The sequence below is a fragment of the Stegostoma tigrinum genome, chromosome 6, assembly GCF_030684315.1.
Source record: "Stegostoma tigrinum isolate sSteTig4 chromosome 6, sSteTig4.hap1, whole genome shotgun sequence".
NCBI classification, from domain to species: Eukaryota; Metazoa; Chordata; class Chondrichthyes; order Orectolobiformes; family Stegostomatidae; genus Stegostoma; species Stegostoma tigrinum.
Genome location: NC_081359.1, coordinates 85,206,534 through 85,229,449, shown reverse-complemented (window position 1 = coordinate 85,229,449; position 22,916 = coordinate 85,206,534). Strand labels below are relative to the sequence as shown.

The window sequence follows — 22,916 nt, the reverse complement described above, 5'->3', positions numbered from 1 at the left end:
GTGTAGCACAGAGAGACCTGAGGCAAAGAAAATAGAATCAAGGTAGGGTTCCTTGGTGCAGAATCAATGGGTAAACCTAAACAATTGCGTCCCCTCCCTTGTTAGCATTTTGTAGGGACCATTCCCTCCGGGGCACCCTCGTCCTTCACTTCCCATGTAGCTACAAAAGGTATAACACCTGCCAGTTTTCTTTCAGTCTCCTCCTATTCAAGGCTCCAGAAATCTCCCAGAAGAAGCAGTGATTTACCTGTACTTCACCCAGTCAAATGTACTGTATTTGCTGCTCACAATGCAGTTTCCTTTACTATGGGGAGATGAAATACAGATGGGGCAACTGCTTTGTAGGGCAGCTATATTCAGTCCACAAATGACCCCAAACTTCCAGTTGCCCATGACTTGACACACCACTGGCTTTCCTGGCCAATGTTTCTGTCTCAGGCCTGCTGCAGCGCTCTGGTGAGGCCGAGTGCAAACTGGAAGAACAGCGTCTGTTTTCCACTTTGGGACCCTGTAGCTTTGAGGACTCAATGTTGAGTTCATTAATTCTAGGGCCTGAGCACCACCATCCATTACCTACCCCTACACCCCAGACCCTGTCATCACATGGGATGCTTTAGGCCTTGCCAACCCATTTTCACCTACTAGGGATTCCTACTACCAGCTTTTCTCTTTCTCTGGCTTTTCATTATCCATCCCTTTATCTGTGTGAACTGTCTTTCTCTCCCTCCTGGGCTCCATCTCCACCTATCACATACTCGCTCTCTGCACCTCCACCACCCCCCCAAAGTCTTCAACATAGACTACATTTTCCTGGTTACCATCAGTTCGGTAAGAAGGATCACTGGACCCAAAATGTTAACTCTGCTTTCTCTCCACAGATGCTGCCACACCTGCTGAATTTTACCAGCAATTTCTGTTTTTGTTTCAGATTTCCAGCATCCACATTTCTTTGTTTTATTTTAACCTTTTGGCTTTCACAGAATTCTGTGGCGATGAGTTCCATAGATTCACCACTCGTGGCTGAAAAAATTCCTCCTCATTTCAGTTCTAAAGGTTGTCCATTCACTCCGAGGCTGTGTCCTTGACACCTGGTCTTTCTTGCTAGTGGAAGCATTTTATTGATGCCCCTTGTATCCAGGCCTGTCCATATTCTGTAAGTTTCACTGAGATCCACCACCCCTCTCTCCCCACATCATCCTTCTAAACTGCATTGAGCAACTTCAATACATTGTAAGAAGTGGCAAGTGCCCTCCCAACCTGCCACCCCTCCCCTGTCGGAATGCCCGTGTAAATGCTGACATCCTCCCTCCCCTGGGATCATTCTTATAAGCTTCCTCTGGACCCACCCTCCAAAGCCAGCGTATCCTTCCTTAGATACATGGCCCAGAACGGTTCACAATATTCCAAACACAGCTTAAACAGAGCCTTCTACAACCTCAGTAGTACCTCCCTGCTCAAACCTTGTCTGATAAATGGCAAGTAAAATTCATGCCACTCAAGTCCCAGGAAATGATAGTGTCCAACACGCTAGAGTCTAACCATTTTCCTTTGACAATTCCTGTGATAAATCCTCACCATCAACATCTTGGGAGTTGCTGCTGGTTTGAAATTTAACTGAACTAGCCACATAAATATAGAAGAACCTTACTGCGGCGAAGTGAGCAGGTCAGAGGCTGGGAATTCTGCTGCGTCCACAAAACCTGTCTGCCGCCTACAAGGCTTGTCAGAAGTGTAATGGAATACTTGGTTAGATGAGTGTGCCTGAATTTCACCATATCCACCTTCTTAAACAATCATTCTCTTTACCACCAGTGCATAGTAGCAACAGTATGTACCATAAGCAAGATATTCTGTGACAAGTTGCCAAAACTCTTAAACGCCTTCAAGAATCATGATCTGTACACCTAGGAAAACAAAAGAAGCAGATTCAATGAAGCACCAAGTTCCCCTCCAAGATGCACATCAACATGACTGAGAAACCTGTCATTATTCTTTTATTCAGAGCTAAAACTCACTTCCACCATCTTTTTTAGGAAGGAACTGTTTTGAATTTTTTTTTACAGCAGAGTTAATTTATGGGAACCGCAGATGCTGGAGACTAGGCCCGAAATGTCAGCTTTTGTGCTCCTAAGATACTGCTTGGTCTGCTGTGTTCATCCAGCTCCACACTTTGTCATTCTTTTATTATTGTTAGGTCAAAATCCTGGCACGCACTCCCTCACAGAAGTGTGTGTGTATTCATACACCACAGTTAACATTCCCTGTAATTCTTCTTGCTGCTGCATGGACTTTGGAGGTCCATGTGAGGCAGCCACTGTTCGCCACACTGATGTTCACAGAGCATCCCAGCAGCTGCACGACTACACAGTTAAGAGGAAGCATTGATTACAATGGTGCAAGAAGGTAGTCGACTACCATTTTCTCAGAGCTAAAGTTCATTATGAGCAACAAATGGTGGCATTGCCATTGAAGCTATGAACAAATATAAAAAAAGTTGCAGCACTACCTCAGTTGGTAAAATGGTATCCTTTAAAATAACTCAATCAAGTTAATCAAATCTTTAATAAATCTATGCTGACACTGATCCAAGTCTTTCCAAATAAAACTATATTTTGTCCCAGATTATGCTTTCTGATAACATGTCACACCAATGTTTGGCTGGTTCACCTATAATTTCTTAGTTTAATACTCTCTTTTCTTCAGATTGTGATATAAACTTAGCACCCATCAGGATGGTACTTCCATATCCAATGAGCTCATAAACATTTTGACCAATGCTGATGCTATTTCTGCTTTGGTTTCTTTCAGCACTTATTATACATTACACCTGAACCAGGTGACTAACTCATAAGCATTTAAGAGTTAAACCATGTACGTTAACTATAGTTTTTAAATACATCCTCAATTCCTTTATATACAATATAAATGTACCAGATTGTGTGCCATTTTGCAATCTTAAAGATACTAAGAGATAATTGAAAACTTTGTTTTTAGAAGAAAAACTCCTCCTTTTCCTATGAAGTAATTGTTGTAGATGATGGCAGTAAAGATGAAACAACAAAGGTAAGAAATACCAAAAGCAAATCCACAGAAGTGCTTCTAACAGTTTCTGCTGTAATGTGCTTAAGGTTTATACTAAATGTTTTAAGTTTATTTCTGTTCTGTCTATTTATTTAAAACAAAATCTTTGCAGACTAGTGGAAATAATTTTGAAATTGACCTATTCTGTTCTGGCTTTTGATTGTGCTATAAATTCATTTCTTCTTACAGATCCTCGTTTATAAATCAGTGCCAGAAAGAAACCATGTGTAAAATTATTTTTCCTATTAAATACCAGCAATAATATAAGGCAATATTTTTAAAACAAAAGTTAGATAAACCCTTCTAGATTTGATGTTTAGCTCATAATAGATTTTTTGAATGGGTTGTGTGATCAGCCAAAAGTTTAACTTCACTGAAATTAAAGCATTTATTTATAATTGGAAAATAATATGAATGTGTTAAATTTTACTGATGCAACTGCTTGTAGTGACTGCAGTGCCAATATGGGTTGTTTCGTTTGTTTGTGGTGATCTGCAATTAAATGGCTGTTTGTACTTTTAAATATTTTGATGGAGTAAGTAAATGAAAGAATTTAAAAAGATGATGATCCACGCTTCCGATGTAAAATTGTATATGGGAGATTTACTGGAACACCTGCTGACAATCCTAAATCGCAATAAATGTTTTAGTCAAACAATTTGGACATTTTAATAACACATCTCCAGGACAACTGGAACTTGACCCTGTACTTTCTGGTGGAATACCTCTGTGCCACAAGAGCATGCCAATGCCTTTAATTACTCTAAACTAGTTTGTACTTAAACTAAAATAAAAGGAGAGTGTAAAAAATTTCACAACAGAGCAGGGAGAGAAGCAAAGTAAACTTTTCAAATTAATCATCTTTAATCGAAGCTAGAAGATGAACAGCTCTTAGGCAAGTGCCAAATGAGAAAAATTAGAAACAGACAGACTTAAAATCACATGTCACAAAGAGGACATTCCTTTACTCATCTCCCTTTTTATTAATCTCTGTCAATGGTGAAATACATTTTTAAATGAGAAATATTTTACAACTTTGTCAACTTTGTTTATGTTTTACATTGGAAACAATCTAAGGAAGCTTTACCAAACTAAAACCTGGAATGAATGGGTCCTCTAATGAGAAAAGATTGTTCAGACTATGTTTGTACTCTGGAGGTTAGAAGTGCAAGATGTGACCTGAATATAAGGGAGTCTTGACAGGTAGATGTGAAGAGGCTGTTTCCTTTTATGGGACAATCTAGAATTGGGGGTCACTTTAAAATTCATGGCTTGTCAATTTGAAACATAATGGGGTGATTTTTTTTTCTGTGGAGGTCATGAGTCTGTACCATCTTTTTAGGAAGGAACTGTTTTGAATTTTTTTTACAGCAGATTTAATTTATTTGTAATTAGGAAGATTGTGAAAGTTATAGGGGGTAGATGGGCAGGTGGATTTGCAATTACAATGACATCAGCCATGACTTTATTCAATGGTGGAACAGGCTCAACGGTCTGAATGGTAACTCATGCTCTTTTATCTTTAGGGAAAAAAAAGCTCCCTTTTTGAAAGGGAGAATAATGTGTGATTAACCATTGCTGACTATAGCAGTTGTTCATGTGCATAATCTGATGAGTTGAAAACAAGACAATCCTTGATACATGACACTGTCTTTTACTTTAGAGTTTAATTACTAAAACTGAGAAATGAAACTTCTATAATTAGACCCCAGAACTCAAACATAGCAGCTCTATGAAATAAATCATTATAACTGGTCCTTTATATAAAATCATTAATAATGAATTTGCATTGCTTAGGGTTGGATTTCAATTTAAATGCTTTGTCAATCAAGTTAAATCTGTTGTGAAATTAAGAATTGTTGTTCATCATGGTGACTTTGGTTTCTGTGGGCAAGTCTAAATCATTTGCAATGAAGATTTTTATTGAAGTTGTATGTAAAGTTGTATTTACCATGTAGCTAAACTATTGAAATTGCATTTTTTCTGAATTTTATATTAATTTTTTCTAACATATAATGTCCAAATCTATTTACTTAGGTTGCGCTGAATTATTCCAAGGAGTATGGATCTGATAAGGTCCGCGTATTAACATTATTAAAAAATCGTGGGAAAGGTGGTGCTGTTAAAATGGTAAGTTTTAGGCAAAAAATTATTTAACCAGACTTTTCGATGACCAAAATTTAAATAGAAAAAAGGCTTTTTTCACAACCACTGGACATCTGAATACTTTGCAACAAATTAATTTTGAATTGTAGTCACAATTGCAACATAAGAAATTTGGCAATTAATATGCACACAGCAAATTCTCACAAACACCCAAGTGTTCCAATAAGCAGGTAGACTTTTACTTTTGTCGTGGTGATTTGATGTAGAAATACTGGCCAACACACTAGAGATCACTCCCAGCTCATGTTCAAAATCATGCCAAGCAATCTTTTAAGTCTGTACTTTTGAGACTTCTGCATGACTTCTAATTGTACACTGCAATTCGTAGTTCTAGTTGTACATGTTTAATGCAGTGAAAACAGTGGAACTCAGTTAAATCTCAAGACAAAATGGGTCTTTTCCTGTGCAGCTACGTTTAACTTCTGCTTTCTAATTTTGTTTCGATTATTACAACTTGGACAGAAGCATAAAACCAAATAGAAGCATTTAGTCTCTTTACTCTGTTCTCATATACAGTTAGATCATAGCTGATCTGTACGTTAACTCCATTTACCCACCTTGACTCCACATCCCTTAATATCTTGACCTAACAAAAATCTATCAATCTATATTTTTAATATTCAGTTGAATCCTAGTAATAACAGATTTTGACAAGGGATAATTTTAAGTTTCTATTTTTCTTTGTGTGTTTTCTGACATGATCTCCATCTGTTGTAGATCAGACCAAATCACCCACCCCCTCTGCAAAAAACAAATTAAGATGATAATCTAGACCCTAACATTTTCTTATTTTATAGGTAAATTTAAGGCATTGCATTCCCGATGCAATTCATTTGACCAAGTTACTCGGCAATAAGCAAAACACACTTTATTTTGTACACTGAAGTCCAAATACGGACAATATAAAAATAAAAATTGACTTAACTGTAACTCTATCAAAAATCAAGTATACTACTAAGTAACTGTTCCAATATAGTAACATCCCATAAACACCCTTGGCAAAGGCAAAATTCAGTAAAATAGATTGTCTCACACCCAATTCTTGCAGCAGAAATAGAATCCCAGGTTTTAGCTGTAACTGAGAGAGGATTAAGAGCTTCCACCTCCAGCAACTGCAACTGAAGGCTAAAATAAACTAACAAATCCTGGTTCTCTGGAAGCTTGACCCCACCCATTTAGGCTGCTTTTATTGTTCCAACTATTTTAAAAAAAAACCTCAAAGCCTCTCAAGCTGTTTCCTTTATTGGCTTTGGACCGTACTGCTCAGCACCTCTTTTATTCATTGAAAAAAAGGCAGGACAAAATATATCTGGTAAAGCCATAATACCTGACAGGTCAAGCTTTAATTTTAAGGCCAAAGGCTCTTTTTCTGAACTTCCCAACCAGACAAGATTGTTTCTTTCTATTTATTCTTTCAAAACCTTAAATCTTCTTAAATACCTCAGTTAAATGCCCCCAATCTTCTATATTCAAGGAAGTGTGAATCACCTTATTAATGCCAAACTTGTTCATAAAGTTTAAAATAACAAAGTGTGAAGCTGGATGAACACAGCAGGCCAAGCAGCATCTCGGGAGCACAAAAGCTGACGTTGCTGCTTGGCCTGCTGTGTTCATCCAGCTTCATACTTTTTATTATCTTGGATTCTCCAGCATCTGCAGTTCCCATTATCTCTTGTTCATAAAGTTTGCTGTGTACAATGTACCAGCATGTTGCAACATTCACAGCTATCTGCCACTGTTTTGAAATCTGAAATTAAAATCATGTAATATTTGAAGAACATTTTCCTGTTCTTTTTCTTGATAGTATACAATGGAAATCACAAAAAAAAATACTGTTATAGTGAAGGTATTCAGTATGGATTTTACGAAGATTGTCAACAAAAATCAGGCTTTTGGTATCTTAGTATTGTAATTACAAAATGTTAAAATTGACCATGATTACAAAGAATCTACAGACTTATCAAAGGCTGACCCCACCACAAAAGGTTCTCTATAACATTCTTTACAGCTCTGGAGTTTACAGTTTTATCATTTCATGAAGCAATAATATAGTAGAAATCAAAATACAGTTTAATTCTGTTCAGGGTGTGTTAAGTTGCCGAGGAAGATATATCCTAATGGCTGATGCTGATGGAGCTACAAAGTTTGCTGATATTGAAAAAGTAGAAGCTGGTTTGAAAGATCTCCAGTCAGGGCCTGTGAGTATTGTGACAAGTACTTAAATGTCCTACGGAACAGAAGATGTCACTTGTAGCAGACCACATTATAGTAATTAAAAAGCCAAATGTTAGAAACGTTATTTGGATATTATTTACATTTTCCTTGCAAATGTGTATTTAAGTTGCATTACAATTGATTGTTTTGTTTAACATCTTAACTGTAAAGCATACTGGCATTGCACTCATTGTCTTCCAAACCTCCCTTTGTACCTGTTGTCTTAAATTCTGAATGCTACACCTTTACACATATATGATAGCATTTCAAGGAAAATATGTTTCTAAAACAGTTATGCAGCCATTTAACTTTGTGAGTTGCTGCTACCATTACTGATTTCTGCAAATTATGTACTACTTCATCTATTTTAGATAATTTAATCTTCTGCATGATTGCAGGGAAATTCATGACTTTGATTATGACGCTACTTTTGACACTAATATGGCTTGATAGCAGCAATTTAAATCCTCTTCTGGGAAACTCGCTAATTAAATTTACTTTGATCTCTCCTTAGGATAACATGGCTATCTCGTGTGGATCTCGTGCTCATTTGGAAAAGGCAACAATAGCCAAAGTAAGTGCAGCTGAATATTTGTGGACTTATGCTCTAGGTGAATGAAAACACATTGATTACTACAATTCTCATCACTGAATTTCAAGAATAAATTTGAGTTTCAGTATTTCACTTTATATAGTAGAGTTAATTTTTGGAATCTAAACTATAGCAAAGCCATGTCTCACTTTTTAAAAACTCTTGAAAATTGGAGAGTTTCTTCTTTCAATTCAAAGTTATTAAATTTGAATTATTTTTGAATTTCCATTGAAATTATGCAAAAACAAACTGTTGAAAGTTTTTGGCTTGTTTTAAATGTGTCAATTGTTGATAGATGATATGAAGCTCAAGTGGGATGTGCATCTCTTTCATTTTGATACCATCAAAAGACTGTAATGGTCAAGGTATTCTTGCTAGCCATGGATGATGTGTCAACGTGGGTGTCATTAAACATTGGAACAAAAGAACCATTTTGATAACATTCTTTCTGGAAGATGGTTGCCCAGGGAATTTGTAAATGATGTGGTTGCAATATGCCTTTTAGGTAGATGACGTTCAAACTCTGGATCTGAGTCAAATAAATGTACATATGGATTGATACTTGGGAGTTCTCCATACCTATTGGCTAGATGAGCTTCTGGCAATTTCAGCTTTAATGTTTCTAAGGAAATTTGCAATTTTTGACAGTTTAAATATTTCAGAACCAGCTACTGTAAATATAATTTTTCTATTCCAGCGTTCCTATTTTCGGACACTACTCATGTATGGTTTCCACTTCTTGGTGTGGTTTCTGTGTGTAAGAGGAATAAGGGATACACAGTGTGGCTTTAAGCTTTTGACTCGAGAAGCAGCTCAAAGAACATTCTCAACATTGCATGTGGATCGCTGGTATGTTTTATTTTAGTGTCTTAATGAATTTATACTAAGATTTGAAAACAAGACTACGATTACTTTTTGCATGTTGAAATTACTTTGAATTAAGTTTTTGGATCACATTCAAATTACCATCAAAATGTTCTATTCCACTTTCCCTTTATTGCTAGATATTCTTTCTTTCTTGCAAAAGAATGACTTTAATCTGTTGACTATTTAGAAAAAGAAAGTGCAGAATATAATGTGATTTGATTATTACTGACACACACTTAAACACAGCTTAGTTTTTTTCCCCACTTAATTTACTCCTGAAGTATTTTTGGGCACTTTTTACAACACTTCATAAATTTACCTGAATAAAAATGCTAACAACCTTGGCATATCAATCGCTTCCAAGTAACTTCTAAGAAGTGGAAAATATCTGCGTTAAAGATGCCTTCAAATACTTTTTAATTAAAGGGCTTCTTACCAAAGCAACAGGAAAGCAGCAAAAATATGATATTAAATTGTTTGGCCCGCTGCGTTCATCCAGCTTCACACCGTGTTATCTCAGATTCTCCAACATTGGCAGATCCTGCTATCTCTGATATTAAATCGGCTCTGTTTATGAGGGGAAAAAAAAGGATTCTTAAGTGAATAATTTAAGTCTAGAATAGAAATATCATGATTGCAAAATCCAGTGCTTCTGAGTAGATATTTTGTGGTGGGCCAATCTAAGGTGAAATGGGTCTACCTTCAACCCTGTGAATCTTTTGGAATGGATTCAACTGTTGACATCTAGAAGTATCCTAATTTGCTGCCAGTATCCAGCATGATGCACTTTAGGCTGTTATAGTTGAGGTAAACAAACTTTATTTGATACTCAGACTAGACATCCTCTGTAGTTTTTAAAATTAGAATGGTTCAGCATCCTAATCTTTCTAAGTATGGAGTCAAAATTCTCCATGCCATCTGTTAGATACAGGTTCAGTGACTAGTCATTCCTGAGAATAGTGGACATCTCGAGTGACAGTTATTCTCTTAGGTAACTCAAGCAGTATTGTCAGGTGAATTGAGGAATTGTCTTTTTATCTTGACTATCTTCATGAAAATCTTCCCTTTTTAAGCTATATTCCAAGTAATTCACACTATTGGAAAAATTTTGTCCATAAATATTCGAAATGAAGTGATTTGCTGTCATAATATCTGTGCTGATCACTCTCTGACATAGTTTCTAAGTGGATTTCTCTTGGTACACTGTTCCTTCAGCTAGGTCATCCTGTTATAGTTGGCTTATCCCTTTTTTTTGGCACTACTGTTGTATAATCACAGGCTACATTAGTGAGAGAGAGAGCGAGAGAGACTGAGAAACAAGTCATTCTGTGAAAGTGATTATCTTTAATGTACCCTTTTCTCTTCCTGTATCCTTCAGTACCGAGTATTGCTGTTGTTTAATTTTGACAATAGAGTACTTTCTACTGTTGTGTACTTTGCAGAAAAATGAAAAGGCTAGAACGTTGGCTTATGAGCATTCATTCTATATGGTTGGTGCTGGAAGGTTTAATTTTGCGAGTGCACAACTTCATAGTGAAGCATTTTGCAATAACGTTAAATTATTGTGGAATCTTGTTAGAAATGTCTATCAAGAATTTGGTATTTGTGTTTTCTGTTTCAAGCATTTTCATAAATGTAGGAAATGCAGTAAATTGGCAAGAAACTAAGCTATCTCAAGTGTGGTAAATTCTGTGCATTTATTTTATAAACAGGATCAATTGTTTGTCCACCATAGCAGATGAACTCATATTTGAGAGCAGTTAGCTGTGCTGATGATGGATGAGTTGATATTCATTTGTCTAGCCTTTTCCGGTATGTATGGCAGCCGTATAAATGTCATAATATCACATAGAAGAAGTATATGATATGCACTCCATTGTTATCTTAAACTGTACTAAAGATGCAAGATTAACAATCCACACCAGATGATAAATATAACCTGTTTAGCAGTATACAAGCTTATTGCAAACCCAGATTCATTCAAGGAATACCCAGAGTATTCAGAATGAAAGGGTCACAAAAATTAGGAATTACTGAGCAACGTTTGGAAATCATGACGAGACTGCTAGTATTATACAGTACATTGAAAATGGGTACATGATAACTAGGTTATCAGACATTGAGGAAGCAGAAAGGAAGGATATTTCAATTATCGTAGTGAGACTAGGCTAACTCATGAATAACAATCTGAGCTCAATTAATGGAACCTGCCTGCTGCCTTTGGTAAACACTTGTCATTTTCATTCCATTGTCTTAATTGTACAGCTCTTATTGTATTATTCTGTTGCTTTTAAAAATATTATCTTCTGTTCCCTTGGACTAAAGAGGGAGAAAAATCATCCACACTTAATCCACTTAGTTGCCATGGCAAATAAAAAAAAAATGCATGTGAGAGAATGATGAGTATACGTTCCCATTTTTTGATCTAATTCTGGGATATTAGTAAATTTGGAGTCTCAGCTCACCAGAATACTACAGTAACTGACTTGATACGTGCCAGTTTCAATATCTTTTGAGCCACGCTTAGCTTTATATATTTTTTGTTCACTTATTGGCAGTGGGCATTGCTGCCCAGGTAGGTGACAGTGGTGAGCAGCCACCTGGAACTGCTGCTGTCCATGTGCTGTAAGTATATCCACAATGCCGTTAAGGAGGAAATTCTGGGATTTTGACCCAAAAACACCTGAAGGTAATATGTTTCCAAGTTGAGATGTTGTGTTCCCATGTATCTGCTTTCCTTGTTGTCCTCAATAGAACAAGTCACGGGTTGGGAAAGTGCTGTTTCAGATTTGGCCAGTTTGTACAGTGCTTCTTATAGGTGGTACACGCAGCTCATACAGAGCTTGGTGGCAGAGGAATGTTTGTTGATGTGATTCCAATCAATTGGGGAGTATTCCTTCACAATCCTGACTTGTGCATTATAGATTGTGGACAGGCTGTGAGTTACTCACTGCAGGAGTCCTAGTTGCTGATCTCCTCTTGTAGCACTGTATTTATATGAAAAGTCCACTTCAGGCTCTGGTCAGTGATAACCTCCAAGATGTTGACAGTGGGGAATTCACAGTCAAAAAACAATATTTAGATTGTATCTTTTACTGGCAGTGATCATTGTCTAGTATTTGTACTAGACTTGGCTTTATTTGTAGTATTTATTTGCCACTTTTCAGCCCAAGCCTGGATGTTGTCCAAGTCTTACTGCATTTTGAACATCGGGAAAACCAGTGGGTACGATGTATTTGACTTGTCTAAAGACTTTGAGATCTCTTGGAAGGTGTTATTGAGCAAAGTTAAAACACATGGGATAGAGAGTAATACATTAGCATGGGTTGAGAATTAGTTGACACACGGGAAACACAATGGGGAAAATAATAGGTCATTTTCTAACATAATACATCACTATAAATGGATAAGGGAGCCAAATGTAATATTTCCAACTTTGCTGATGATGTAAAACTGGGTGGGATTGAGAGTTCTGAGGAGGAGTTAAGGAGGCTTCAGAGGGATTTAACTAAGCTGAGTGATGGCAGATGTAGTACAACATTAGAAGTGAAGTTATACATTTTAGTATAAAAAATAAAGACAGAGTATTTAAATGATTATATTTGAATAAGTGGATTTGTAAAGGGTTCCAGATGTCTTTTGAGCAGCCATCAATGAAAGTAGATAGGCAGATCCAGCAAGCAATTAGAAAGACCAATGGTACGTTGTCCTTCATTGCAAAAGAACTTAAATTAAGAGGTAGCAAGACATAGGGCTGGATGAACACAGCAGGCCAAGCAGCATCATTGGAGCAGGAGAGCTGACGTTTTGGGCCTAGACCCTTCTTCAGGAGGGTCTAGGCCCAAAACGTCAGGTCTCCTGCTCCTATGATGCTGTTTGGCCTGCTGTGTTCATCCAGCTGTACACCTTGTTATCTTGGATTCTCCAGCATCTACAGTTCCTACTATCTCTTAAATTATGAGGTAGTGTCTTCTTACTGCAGGTATATAGAGCTCTGGTGAAGCCACCTCTGGAGCATTGTATATTTGTTCACACCCCTCGAGGCAGCAGCCATGGTTAATAGGGTAGTTAAGTAGGCACTTGTGGCATATCATATAACAGCAAGAAGGTTATGTATTAAACTTTGGTTAGGCACAGCTGGAGTATTATGTGCATTTCTGATCACTGCACTGTAAGAAGTATGTGGCTGCGCCAGAAGGAGTGCAGAGCAAATGTTTCCTGAGTTGGAGCAGTCTCGATATGAATAGAGGCTGGATAAGCTGAGGTTGTTTTCTTTTGAGTGGAGAAGGCTGGTATGGGGGTGCCTGGTTTGTCTGTATAAGATGATGATGATGATGGGCAAGGACACCTCAGATAAAAGCAGCTATTTCCCTCAGTTGAAGGGTCAATAACAAAAGGGTATTTTTTTAAAGGTGAAAGGCAAGAGACTGAGAAATTTGAGAACAACGTTTTCACCCAGAAGGTGGTGGGAATATAGAATGTACTCCCTGAGGGTGTTGAGCCAGGACACCTCAACCTTGAAAGGATACATGGATAAGCACTTGAACCATAATAACATTCAGGCTATGGGCCAAATGCTGGAGAGAGGGACTAGTAGATTTAGAATATTTTTGTAGGTCTTGACTCTATGAGCAAAAAGGCCTCATCTGTAGTGTATGATTCTATGAATTATAAAAATAAACCTTGCTGCCAGTAGCTGTGTTCAAAGAATGACAGAAAAGAAATTAAAAGCAAGTCCATTCCCTTAAGAGTTTGCTGTATGAGACAGGAAAAAAGGAAACTGGGAATTCTTTTGCCATATTTCTAAATCTAATATTTTTGAAATGGGCCACAACACCAGTTCAGTAAATTATTGCTCTGGTATTCTCACATTGAATACTAGAAAGGATTATTTAGGATATGCAGTGTAAATTTTGAAAATTCTTCCAGCAGCTTTCCAAGAATAACAATCCTCTTATACTCTTAGATAATTTTGTCAATGATGTATTATCCTATGGTATTCCCTGAAATCACATGCTAAAGCCTTGCTACCAAGAAGTTGAGGAATAGTTGAATTTCTGCAGTTTAGGATTACATACAATTTTCATGTGTAGCATTGCTGAGAATGTACAACAAGAGCAAGTGATGAGGAGTTTCCCTTGTATTGAAGCTGATTATGCAGATTACAATGGTATATGTAATAGCTACTTGAACAACACATGAAACCAAACATTTTTCACAACTTAGCACTCACTTGCTAGGATATGATTTATCTGTGATGATCTGACATCAGTTCAACTATTATGTGTATGGAATTCAAATCCCACCACAGCAACTGGTCTACGTAAATTCACCAAATTTAAGTAAAGTAAAAATCAGGAATAATCTAGTAGTAGCAGTTGTTTCGATGAAAGTACAAGATTGTCATAAATACCCACTTGCATCACGAATGTTTTTTAGGGAAGGAAATCTGCTACCCTTATCTACCCTGTATATCACTTTCCAACCCCACAGCACTGTGTTCACTGTGACTACCCTTCAAAATGGCCTAGGAAATCACATGGTTCTATTCAAGGCAGTGGTTCAGCATCAGCTTCTCAAAGGCATTAAGGGATGACCAAGAAGCACATATCCTGCCACTTGCCTGGATAAATACTACTCAATAATACGAAAGAAGCTTAATACCATCCAGGACAAAGCAACCACCTTGTTTGCACCACATCCATATACATTCACTGGCTCCACCAGGAATGCTGTGTGTCTGCCATCTACAAGATGTACGACAGAGGCTCCTTAGACAGTACCATCCAAAGCTGTGACGACTAGCATTTAGAAGAACAAGGGCAGCTGATACATGGGAATATCACCACCTGCAATTTATTGTCCCAAGTCACTGACCATCCTATCAATGAAATATATCCGTGTTCTTTCAGTGTTACTGGGTCAAAATCCTGGAACTCCCTCCCTAATTGCATTGTGGGTATACCTACACCAAGTGGCCTGCAGCAGTTCAAGAAGGCAGCTCATCAGCACCTTCTCAACGGCAACTAGGGATGGCAATAAATGCCTGCTCAGTCAGCGATGCCCACATCCCATGAATGAATTTAAAAATCCTGTGAGTAAACATAAAGAATAAATTGATGTATTCATGTAAGAAGTAGAGAAATTTGCAACAATGTAAACTTGCAATTAGATTTCATTATTAACAGAAAACACACCAGACAGTTCTTTACTGGAAAATGTACTTGAATTTGGCTAAACAATTGTGCCTCAAAGAAAAATCAAAACATAGTCCAACATGGTAACTTAGTTAAGAGGAGTAGGGCAAAATTTGCTTTTAAAATGGTAAAAGGCAAATGGCACTTGCCATTCAATCTGGATGATTGCTGCAGCAACTTCAGGTGAGAAGCAATTGGGCAAATGCATGCAGAACATCAAAAGTTGCTTTTTGAGTTGCATCTCTCTTCCATGAGCTTTGTAAACATCACAGCTTGTACTTGACCTTCCTGTTAAAAATGTCTCACATTTTGTCCATTAACCTTGCTACAAAAAGCTACATAGAGTCAGACAGCATGGAAACAGACCCTTAAGTCCAACTAATCTGCGCTAACCAGCCATCCCAATCTGACCAAGTCCCATTTGCCAGTACTTGGCCCATATCCCTCTAAACCCTTCCTATTCATATACTGATCCAGATGCCTTTTAAATGTCGTAATTGTACCTGCCTCCACCACATTGTGTTGACATGACAAGCATAAGCATCATTTTAACAATATGATGAGTGTTAATGGCTGCTAGTCCAACCGCTCTGGAATCAAATGGTAATGATTACAACTGGAGAGTTTTATTTCATCATTTTTTGAGATTGCAGAAGATTTTAAAGTTGTAACATAAAAAAATTCCTGTTTTTACTTGCTGTCTTTCAACTCTAGTTTCCTTGCCTCTCAGTTTTTCTTTGTGCCTAATTTCACCTTGGTTTCATCAGATTTAGTTAACTGTGTCTCAGTTCTGAATGCTCCCCCGCCCCGCACCTTAAATGTCAGTGGCTATGGAGATATGCTTGTTGGTTGCCCTGTTCATTGAGGTCCTAAGTGACCGGTTTCTGTCATTGCCCCATTCTCAACTCTCATTCTGTAATTTTGTGGACGATGTTTTGTGAGCTCACAGATGCTTAGGAGGCAGTCTAACTAATGGCATGATAATCCCCCGCCCTTAAAATCTGGCTTATTGTATTCAATTCCAATTCAGACTATTAGATTCAAGAATTAACATAATTGTGAAAAGTGAATCTCTTAAATGCTGCATGACTTTGCTTTTGCCTACCTGTATTTCAGCAGGTTGAAAGTAGTAAGTTGTCCAATGCTAGTAATGCAGTATATCCATTGAGTTGTCTTGACATGATTAAAGCTGTGGCTTATCTTGGTCACTTTATTTCCATTGTCAGTAATGGAATTTTAATGAGATTTTGCATAAAGTACAAATTTTAAATCTCTGCTATAGAAGTATACTTTGAGTATTAAATAACTCCCCCCTTAATACTTTGCCATAATGTTATCACCATTTTCAGAATTCGGACTTGGAAGGGTGGAGGGAGGAGCCTACAACCATCAATGCAAGTCCCATAATTTGAGACAAATGATAATTGTATGTTTTGTTATTATTTACTTATTATCTCATGTCACTGCATGACAGTTTAAAAACGTAGCTTCGTAGATATTTTGTTTTGTTTCATTTTGTGGCACATTTTTCTACACTCCAAGATTCTCACCAGGACCTAGTGTGCACAGTGGAAATTTTGCACTTTTTAAAAAAAGTATGCTTTGGAGACAAGAATTTTAAATTTCTTCATATTTAGAATAGAATTCATTTTATCTGGTTCAAGGTTTTTCTTGAAAGCAGATGTCTTTCATTGAATTGTACTCTGTCAGAAATATTTTGTAGAGTATCAAATTAACATACTGATGCCAAGAAGGTGTTTGTTTTCAGGCATGACCCAAACTGGAGACAGAAGTATAAAATAGATAATTTCAGCAGGGAATTCAGGTGGAACTTACTAATAGAGAGGATAGTTTGAAGCAGTTAGCTTTGATATAGTCAAAGGAAGCTGGATAAATGCATGCTACAGAAAGGAGAAATAGCATACTAAATGAAGAGACATGGGAGAGGGGGATTTTTTTTTAAATTCACTCTTGGGACGTGGGCTGGCCCACATTTATTGCCAATCCTCAGCTGCCCTTTAAGAAGGTGGTAGTGAGCTGCCTTCTTAAACCTTTCCCTTAGAAAGGGAATTCCAGTATGTTGACCCAGTGACCATGAAGGAATGGCGATGGGTTTCCAAGTCAAGATGGTGTTTGGCTTGGAAGGCTTCTTGCTGCTGTTGGTGTTCCCATATATTTGCTGCCCCTGACCTTTTTAGATGGAGGTTGTCGTGGGTTTGTACGTTGCTGTCTAAGAATCTTTGGTGAATTTCTGCTGTGCATCATGTAGATAGTACGCACTGCTGCTAATGAGTGTAAGTGGTGGAGGGAGTGAATGCTAGCAGATGTGGTGCCATTCAAGTAGGCTGCTTTGTCCTGATTGGTGTCAACTTTTCTTGAATTTGTTGAAGCTGCATTCAGCTAGGCAAGTGGGAAACATTCCATTACACTGCTGACTTGTGCCTTGTCGATTGCTAATTGACTTTGGGGAGTCAAGAGATGAGTTACTCACTGCAGTATTCCCAGCCTCAGATCCATGCTTGAAGCAACTATGTTTGTGGTAGGTCCAGTTGAGTTTCTGGTCGGTGGTAACCCCAAGGATCCTGTGGCTTCAGGGATGGACGGTTAGTACCATTGAATGTCATGGGGTGGTGGTTAGATTGTCTCTCTCATTGAGGATGGCCATTGTTTGGCCTTTGTGTGGTACGAATGTTACTTATCTCTCCTTGGTGACGGTCAATACCTGGCATTTATATGGCACGAATGTTACTTGGCACTTGCCAGCCCAAGCTTGGATGTTGTCCAGATCTTGTTGCATTTGAACATGAACTGCTTTGGTATCAGAGGAGTTGTGAATAGTGCTGAACATTGTGCAATCTTTAGTGAACATCCCCACTTGTGACCTTGTGATAGAGGAAATGTCATTGAAGCAACTGAAGATGATTGGGCTGAGGACACTTTCCTGAGGAACTTCTGCAGAGAATTCCTGGAGCTGAGATGACCTCCAACAATTACTACCACCTTCTTGTGTGCCAGGTATGACTGCACCCAGTGGAGAGTTTGTCCCCTGATGCCCATTGATTCCAATTTTGCTAGGGTTACTTGATACCACACTTGGTCGAATGCAGCCTTGATGTCGAGGCCTGTCAGTTTTACATCATCTCTGGAACTCAGCTCTTTTGTCCATGTTTGAACCAAGGTTGTAATGATGTAGGAACTGAGTTGCCAAGGCAAACTTAAACTGGGGTCACTGAGTGGGTTATTGCTGACCAGGTGCCATCACTTTACTGATGATTGAGACCAGACTTATGGAGCAGTAATTGGCCATGTTGGATTTGCCATGCTTTTTGTATACAGGAAATACCTAGGCAATTGTCCCCATTGTCGGATAGATGTCAGTGTTGTAATTGTACTGGAACAGTTTGGCTTGGGGTGCAGTAAGTTCTGAAGCATTTAACTTCAGTACTGTTACCAGAATATTGTCAAGGCCCATAGCCTTTGCAGTATTCATTGCCTCCACTGTTTCTTGATATCATGTCGAGTGAAATGAAATGGCTGAAGACTAACATCTGTGATGCTATGAACCATGGGAAGAGGCAGAGTTGGATCATCCAGTTGGCACTTCTGACTGAAGATTGGTGTGAATGTTTCAACCTTATCTTTTGCACTGATTTGTTGGGTTCTTCCATCATTGAGGATGGGGATATTTGTGGGGCCTCTTCCTCCAGTAAGTTTTTTAATTGCCCAATACCATTCATGACAAAAACAAAAACAAGTTGCTGGAAAAGCTCAGCAGATCTGGCAGCATCTGTAGAGAGAAATCAGTTAATGTCTCGGGTCCAGAGACTCATTCTCAGAACAGACCTCAGCATTAACTCTGATTTCTCTCCACAGATGCTGTCAGAACTTCTGAGCTTTTCTGGCAATTTCTGTTTTCGTTTCTGATTTCAACCATCCACAGTTCTTTCTGTTTTTATTTACGGTTCAAGACCTGATGTTGCAGGACTGCAGAGCTTAGATTTGATCTGTTGGTAGTGGGATCACTTAGCTTGTCACTTGCTGCTTGTGCTGATTGGCATGCAAGTAGTCCTGTTTGGTAGCTTCACCAGGTTGGCACCTCATTTTTAGGTATGCCAGGTGCTGCCCCTGGCATGTCTCCATTGAACCAGGTTTGATCCCCTGGCTTGATGGAATGGTTGAGTGGGGGATATGCCAGGCCATGAGGTTGCAGAATATGCTGAAATACAGTTCTGCTCCAACACCTCATGGAAGTCTAGTCTTTGAGTTGCTTGATCTATTAAAACTCTGTCCCTTTAGCACAGAAGTTACAATGTGCTGTTAGGACTTGGTCACCACAAAGATTATGCAGCCGTCACTCTTACTGATACAGTCATGGACAGATGCACCTGCAGTGGCAGATTGGTAAAGATGATGTCAGGTATGTTTCTTCCTGATGTTCGTTCCTCACCATCTTCTGCAGGGTCAGTCTAGCAGCTGTGTCTTTTAGGACCTGGCCAACTTGATTAGTAGTGTTGCTGCTGAGCCACTCTTGGTGATGGGCATTGAAATCCCCTACCCAGAGTATATCTTGTCCCCTTGCCATCCTCAGTGCTTCCTCCAAACGTTGTTGTTCAACAGGAGGATTATAGATTCATCAGCTGAAGGAGGACGGTACATGGTAATCAGCAGGAGGTTTCCTTCCCCCATGTTTAAGCTGAAGCCATGAGACATCATGGGATCTAGAGTCAATATTGAGGACTCCCAGGGAAACGCCCTCCCAACTGCATACCATTGTGCTGCCACTTCCTTTTGGTCTGTCCTACTGTGCAACAGGATGCATCCAGGCATGATATTGGGGATGTCTGGAATGCTGCCAGTAAAGTATGATCTCATGAATATGGTTATGCCAGGCTGTTGAGACATTTCTCCCAATTTTGGCACTAGTCCCCAGATGTTATGAAGGAAGGTAACAAAGTGTGAAGCTGGATGAACACAGCAGGCCAAGCAGCATCTCAGGGGCACAAAAGCTGACGTTTCAGGTCTAGACCCTTCATCAGAGCCTCTGATGAAGGGTCTAGGCCCAAAATGTCAGCTTTTGTGCCCCTGAGATGCTGCTTGGCCTGTTGTGTTCATCAAACTTCACACTTTGTTATCTTGGATTCTCCAGCATCTGCAGTTCCCATTCACTCTTATTAAGGAAGGCTTTGCAGGGTCTGCCGAATAACCACAGACACCATCCTGTTGGTACAAGTGGCTTTTAAATGTGTTTCCAATACTTCGTGATCTCAAATTCACAGAATAAAGCGTAGTGATTTGATAAACAGGATCCACAACTGCTATGAGTGGCTCAATTCCACAACCTTCTAGCCTGGATAAGAAAGCTCCCAGTTGAACTAGTCCAAATGTGAGCTTGGCCATATCAAATTGAAGGATGAATGACAAACAGAATGGTAGATTATCAATGGGTAACATCTAATCAACAAAACAAACAGTCCAAATCAAATGTGTTCTGGAGAACAGAAGGAACAGCATGAAAGACTGGGTTCCAAATTATACATTAGAAAGAGAGATTCAATCAATTTTGGTGCTTAAATTAAACAGTATTTTTTAAATACAGAAAAATTACAGAACCTTATGCATTTACACTTTTAATGAACATGAACTGTAATTAACTTTTAATGTAAGTATAAATTTGCTTCCATAGCTATTAGTAACTTACTTACCACACATATCACATTCTCTGTAGAATCTGCTGTTCCCTTCATGTAACATTTTTCTTTCATTAATCCTGTGAACCAGCTGCTTTGCTAGAAGTAGTACGTGGGAATATTGTCTTCTCAGTCTGATTTTAATACAGCAGCAATTACTTCCTCAGTGGGAGAGATCAGTTATGAAAACAATTGGAATATTTTAACTAATTTTCCCTGAAAGACAATTCTTGACTCGTTTGGATAGACCTGGGAACATTTTGCTTGGCCTCCACCATAAAATGGTGGATAGGTAGCAAAGAGAAATTGGGCAGAAAAACTGGAAATGTGGTTTTGTCTCGTTTTTAAAAGAAAATTCCCTTTGCGGATTTTGTGAAAGTCCTTTTTAAATTCCTAAGCACTGAATGTAAAAATATTTTCACAGGCTTTTATTTTTGCATTTTAGGGCTTTTGATGTGGAGCTCCTTTACATTGCCCAGTGTTTAAAGATTCCAATTGCAGAAGTTGCTGTGCAATGGACAGAAATAGAGGGTAAGTTATTTAAACTACCAGAAAAGCAGAGACTAATAGCAAGGAAGTAGGATCACTTATAGCAACTGGGTAATTAGTACTAAGATATATTATTTCCATTGCTTATGCCATGATTGCAGCTGTGGATTTTTGCTTAAATGTGTAGCGTTCATGCACTAATTTGGTAATTAGTTGTGTTTTTGCTCCTGTTATTAGCAGTTTTATCTGGGAATGGTGTCAAAAAGGAAGTAAAATCTTAAGGATATTTGCTTACCTCGCCAAGTAATCGGCTTAGAATCTGCTTTGGAAGTGAGCAATGCTTATTTTTTTTCAGGTGGAGCATACTGGGGGAGATGAATTACAACAGTAGTAGGCAGAAACTGGAGAAACTAGATTGGGGTGGCTGTTTGAGGGTAGATCTCCCTCTGATGTGTGGGAGTCTTTTAAATACCAGTTGATCAGACTTCAACTTAAGGATGAAAGATAACTGTCAAGATGCAGGAACCCTGGATGACGAAATATTGAAAGTTTAGTCAAAAAGATAAAGAAGCATGTGTAAGGTTTAAGAAATATAAAGGAAGCAATAAAGAACATGAACAAGTAATTAGGGCTATAAAGGGCCATGAAATGTCCTTGGTAAGTCGTATTAAAGAGACTCCCAAGGCACCTCTGTCTTAAATGAGCAATTCCTTATTCTGAAGTAATCCCCTCTGGTCCTAGACTGTTCCACAGGAGAAACAACCTTCTGCATCTACCTTTTCAAGTCCAAAAGAATTTTCTATGTTTCAATAAGGTCGCCTCTCATTCTTGTATATTTTACTGAGTACAGCCCAAAATACTTGATCTCTCCTCATTAAACAATCCCTCTATACCTGGTATCAACCTTGTAAACCTTCTGTAGACTGCCTCTAATGCCAGTATATCTTTTTTGAGATGAACAAGTGTATGGCCCTCCAATGGAATGAATGCAGTCACCTTTTAAATATGTGAATTTGGTTCTACATTTTATTTGCTCTAGAAAATAATGATGCAGTTGAAACCCACACCACCTACCCATTAATTGAAAAAAAATCATATTTATTATGTGCAAACATTTTTAATGACTTGCCAAGATAAATGATCAATGTAATTCTAAGCAGACTAATAACTTTGTTATTCTCAGATACTGACAAATGTGCCCTGACCCTCACTTTTACATTTAGTTTTGAAGTTCAGCTCAATCTGTTTGTTATTTTCCTCCATCAAAAGCATATCTTTCTTGTCTTAAATTTTTTATTTTTGAATGGATAGACTATGCCACTGCTACGTGGAGCACTGAGCATGTAAAGTCAGAAATAGAACAATGCAGCGCCACGTCGAGCAATCAGGCAGCAGCCAACTGTCTTAAAGTTGAGACCAGTCATCTGCTCACAGGGTGGAAACAAACTGTAGCGTCACCTCATGGAGCAGGCAGTCATTCAAGATGGCCAGCAAGAGTTGTTGATACTTGCAAGAATTAGTGACTTTGGTCTTCTGTGATAAGAATCTTGGGTGTGCCAGTATGCCTTTTGTGTGTGCACTGGCACACTGGCTTCCACTATGATAAAATGGCAGAATGAGAAG

General features: G+C 38.4%; 1 protein-coding gene across 3 annotated transcripts in view; it reads left to right on the top strand.

Moving 5' to 3' along the window:
• alg5 (ALG5 dolichyl-phosphate beta-glucosyltransferase) overlaps nt 1–22,916 on the top strand; it is a 35,438-nt gene that overhangs the window by 10,302 nt on the left and 2,220 nt on the right. For 2 of the 3 annotated variants that reach the window (XM_048532409.2, XM_048532406.2), the window contains exons 4-9: nt 2,995–3,063; nt 5,119–5,211; nt 7,332–7,445; nt 7,976–8,035; nt 8,751–8,902; nt 21,229–21,335. In XM_048532409.2, the coding sequence (XP_048388366.1) occupies nt 2,995–3,063; nt 5,119–5,211; nt 7,332–7,445; nt 7,976–8,035; nt 8,751–8,902; nt 21,229–21,335 (595 nt within the window). The remainder of the gene's footprint in view (nt 1–2,994; nt 3,064–5,118; nt 5,212–7,331; nt 7,446–7,975; nt 8,036–8,750; nt 8,903–21,228; nt 21,336–22,916) is intronic. The other variant, XM_048532407.2, reaches the window with a different exon arrangement.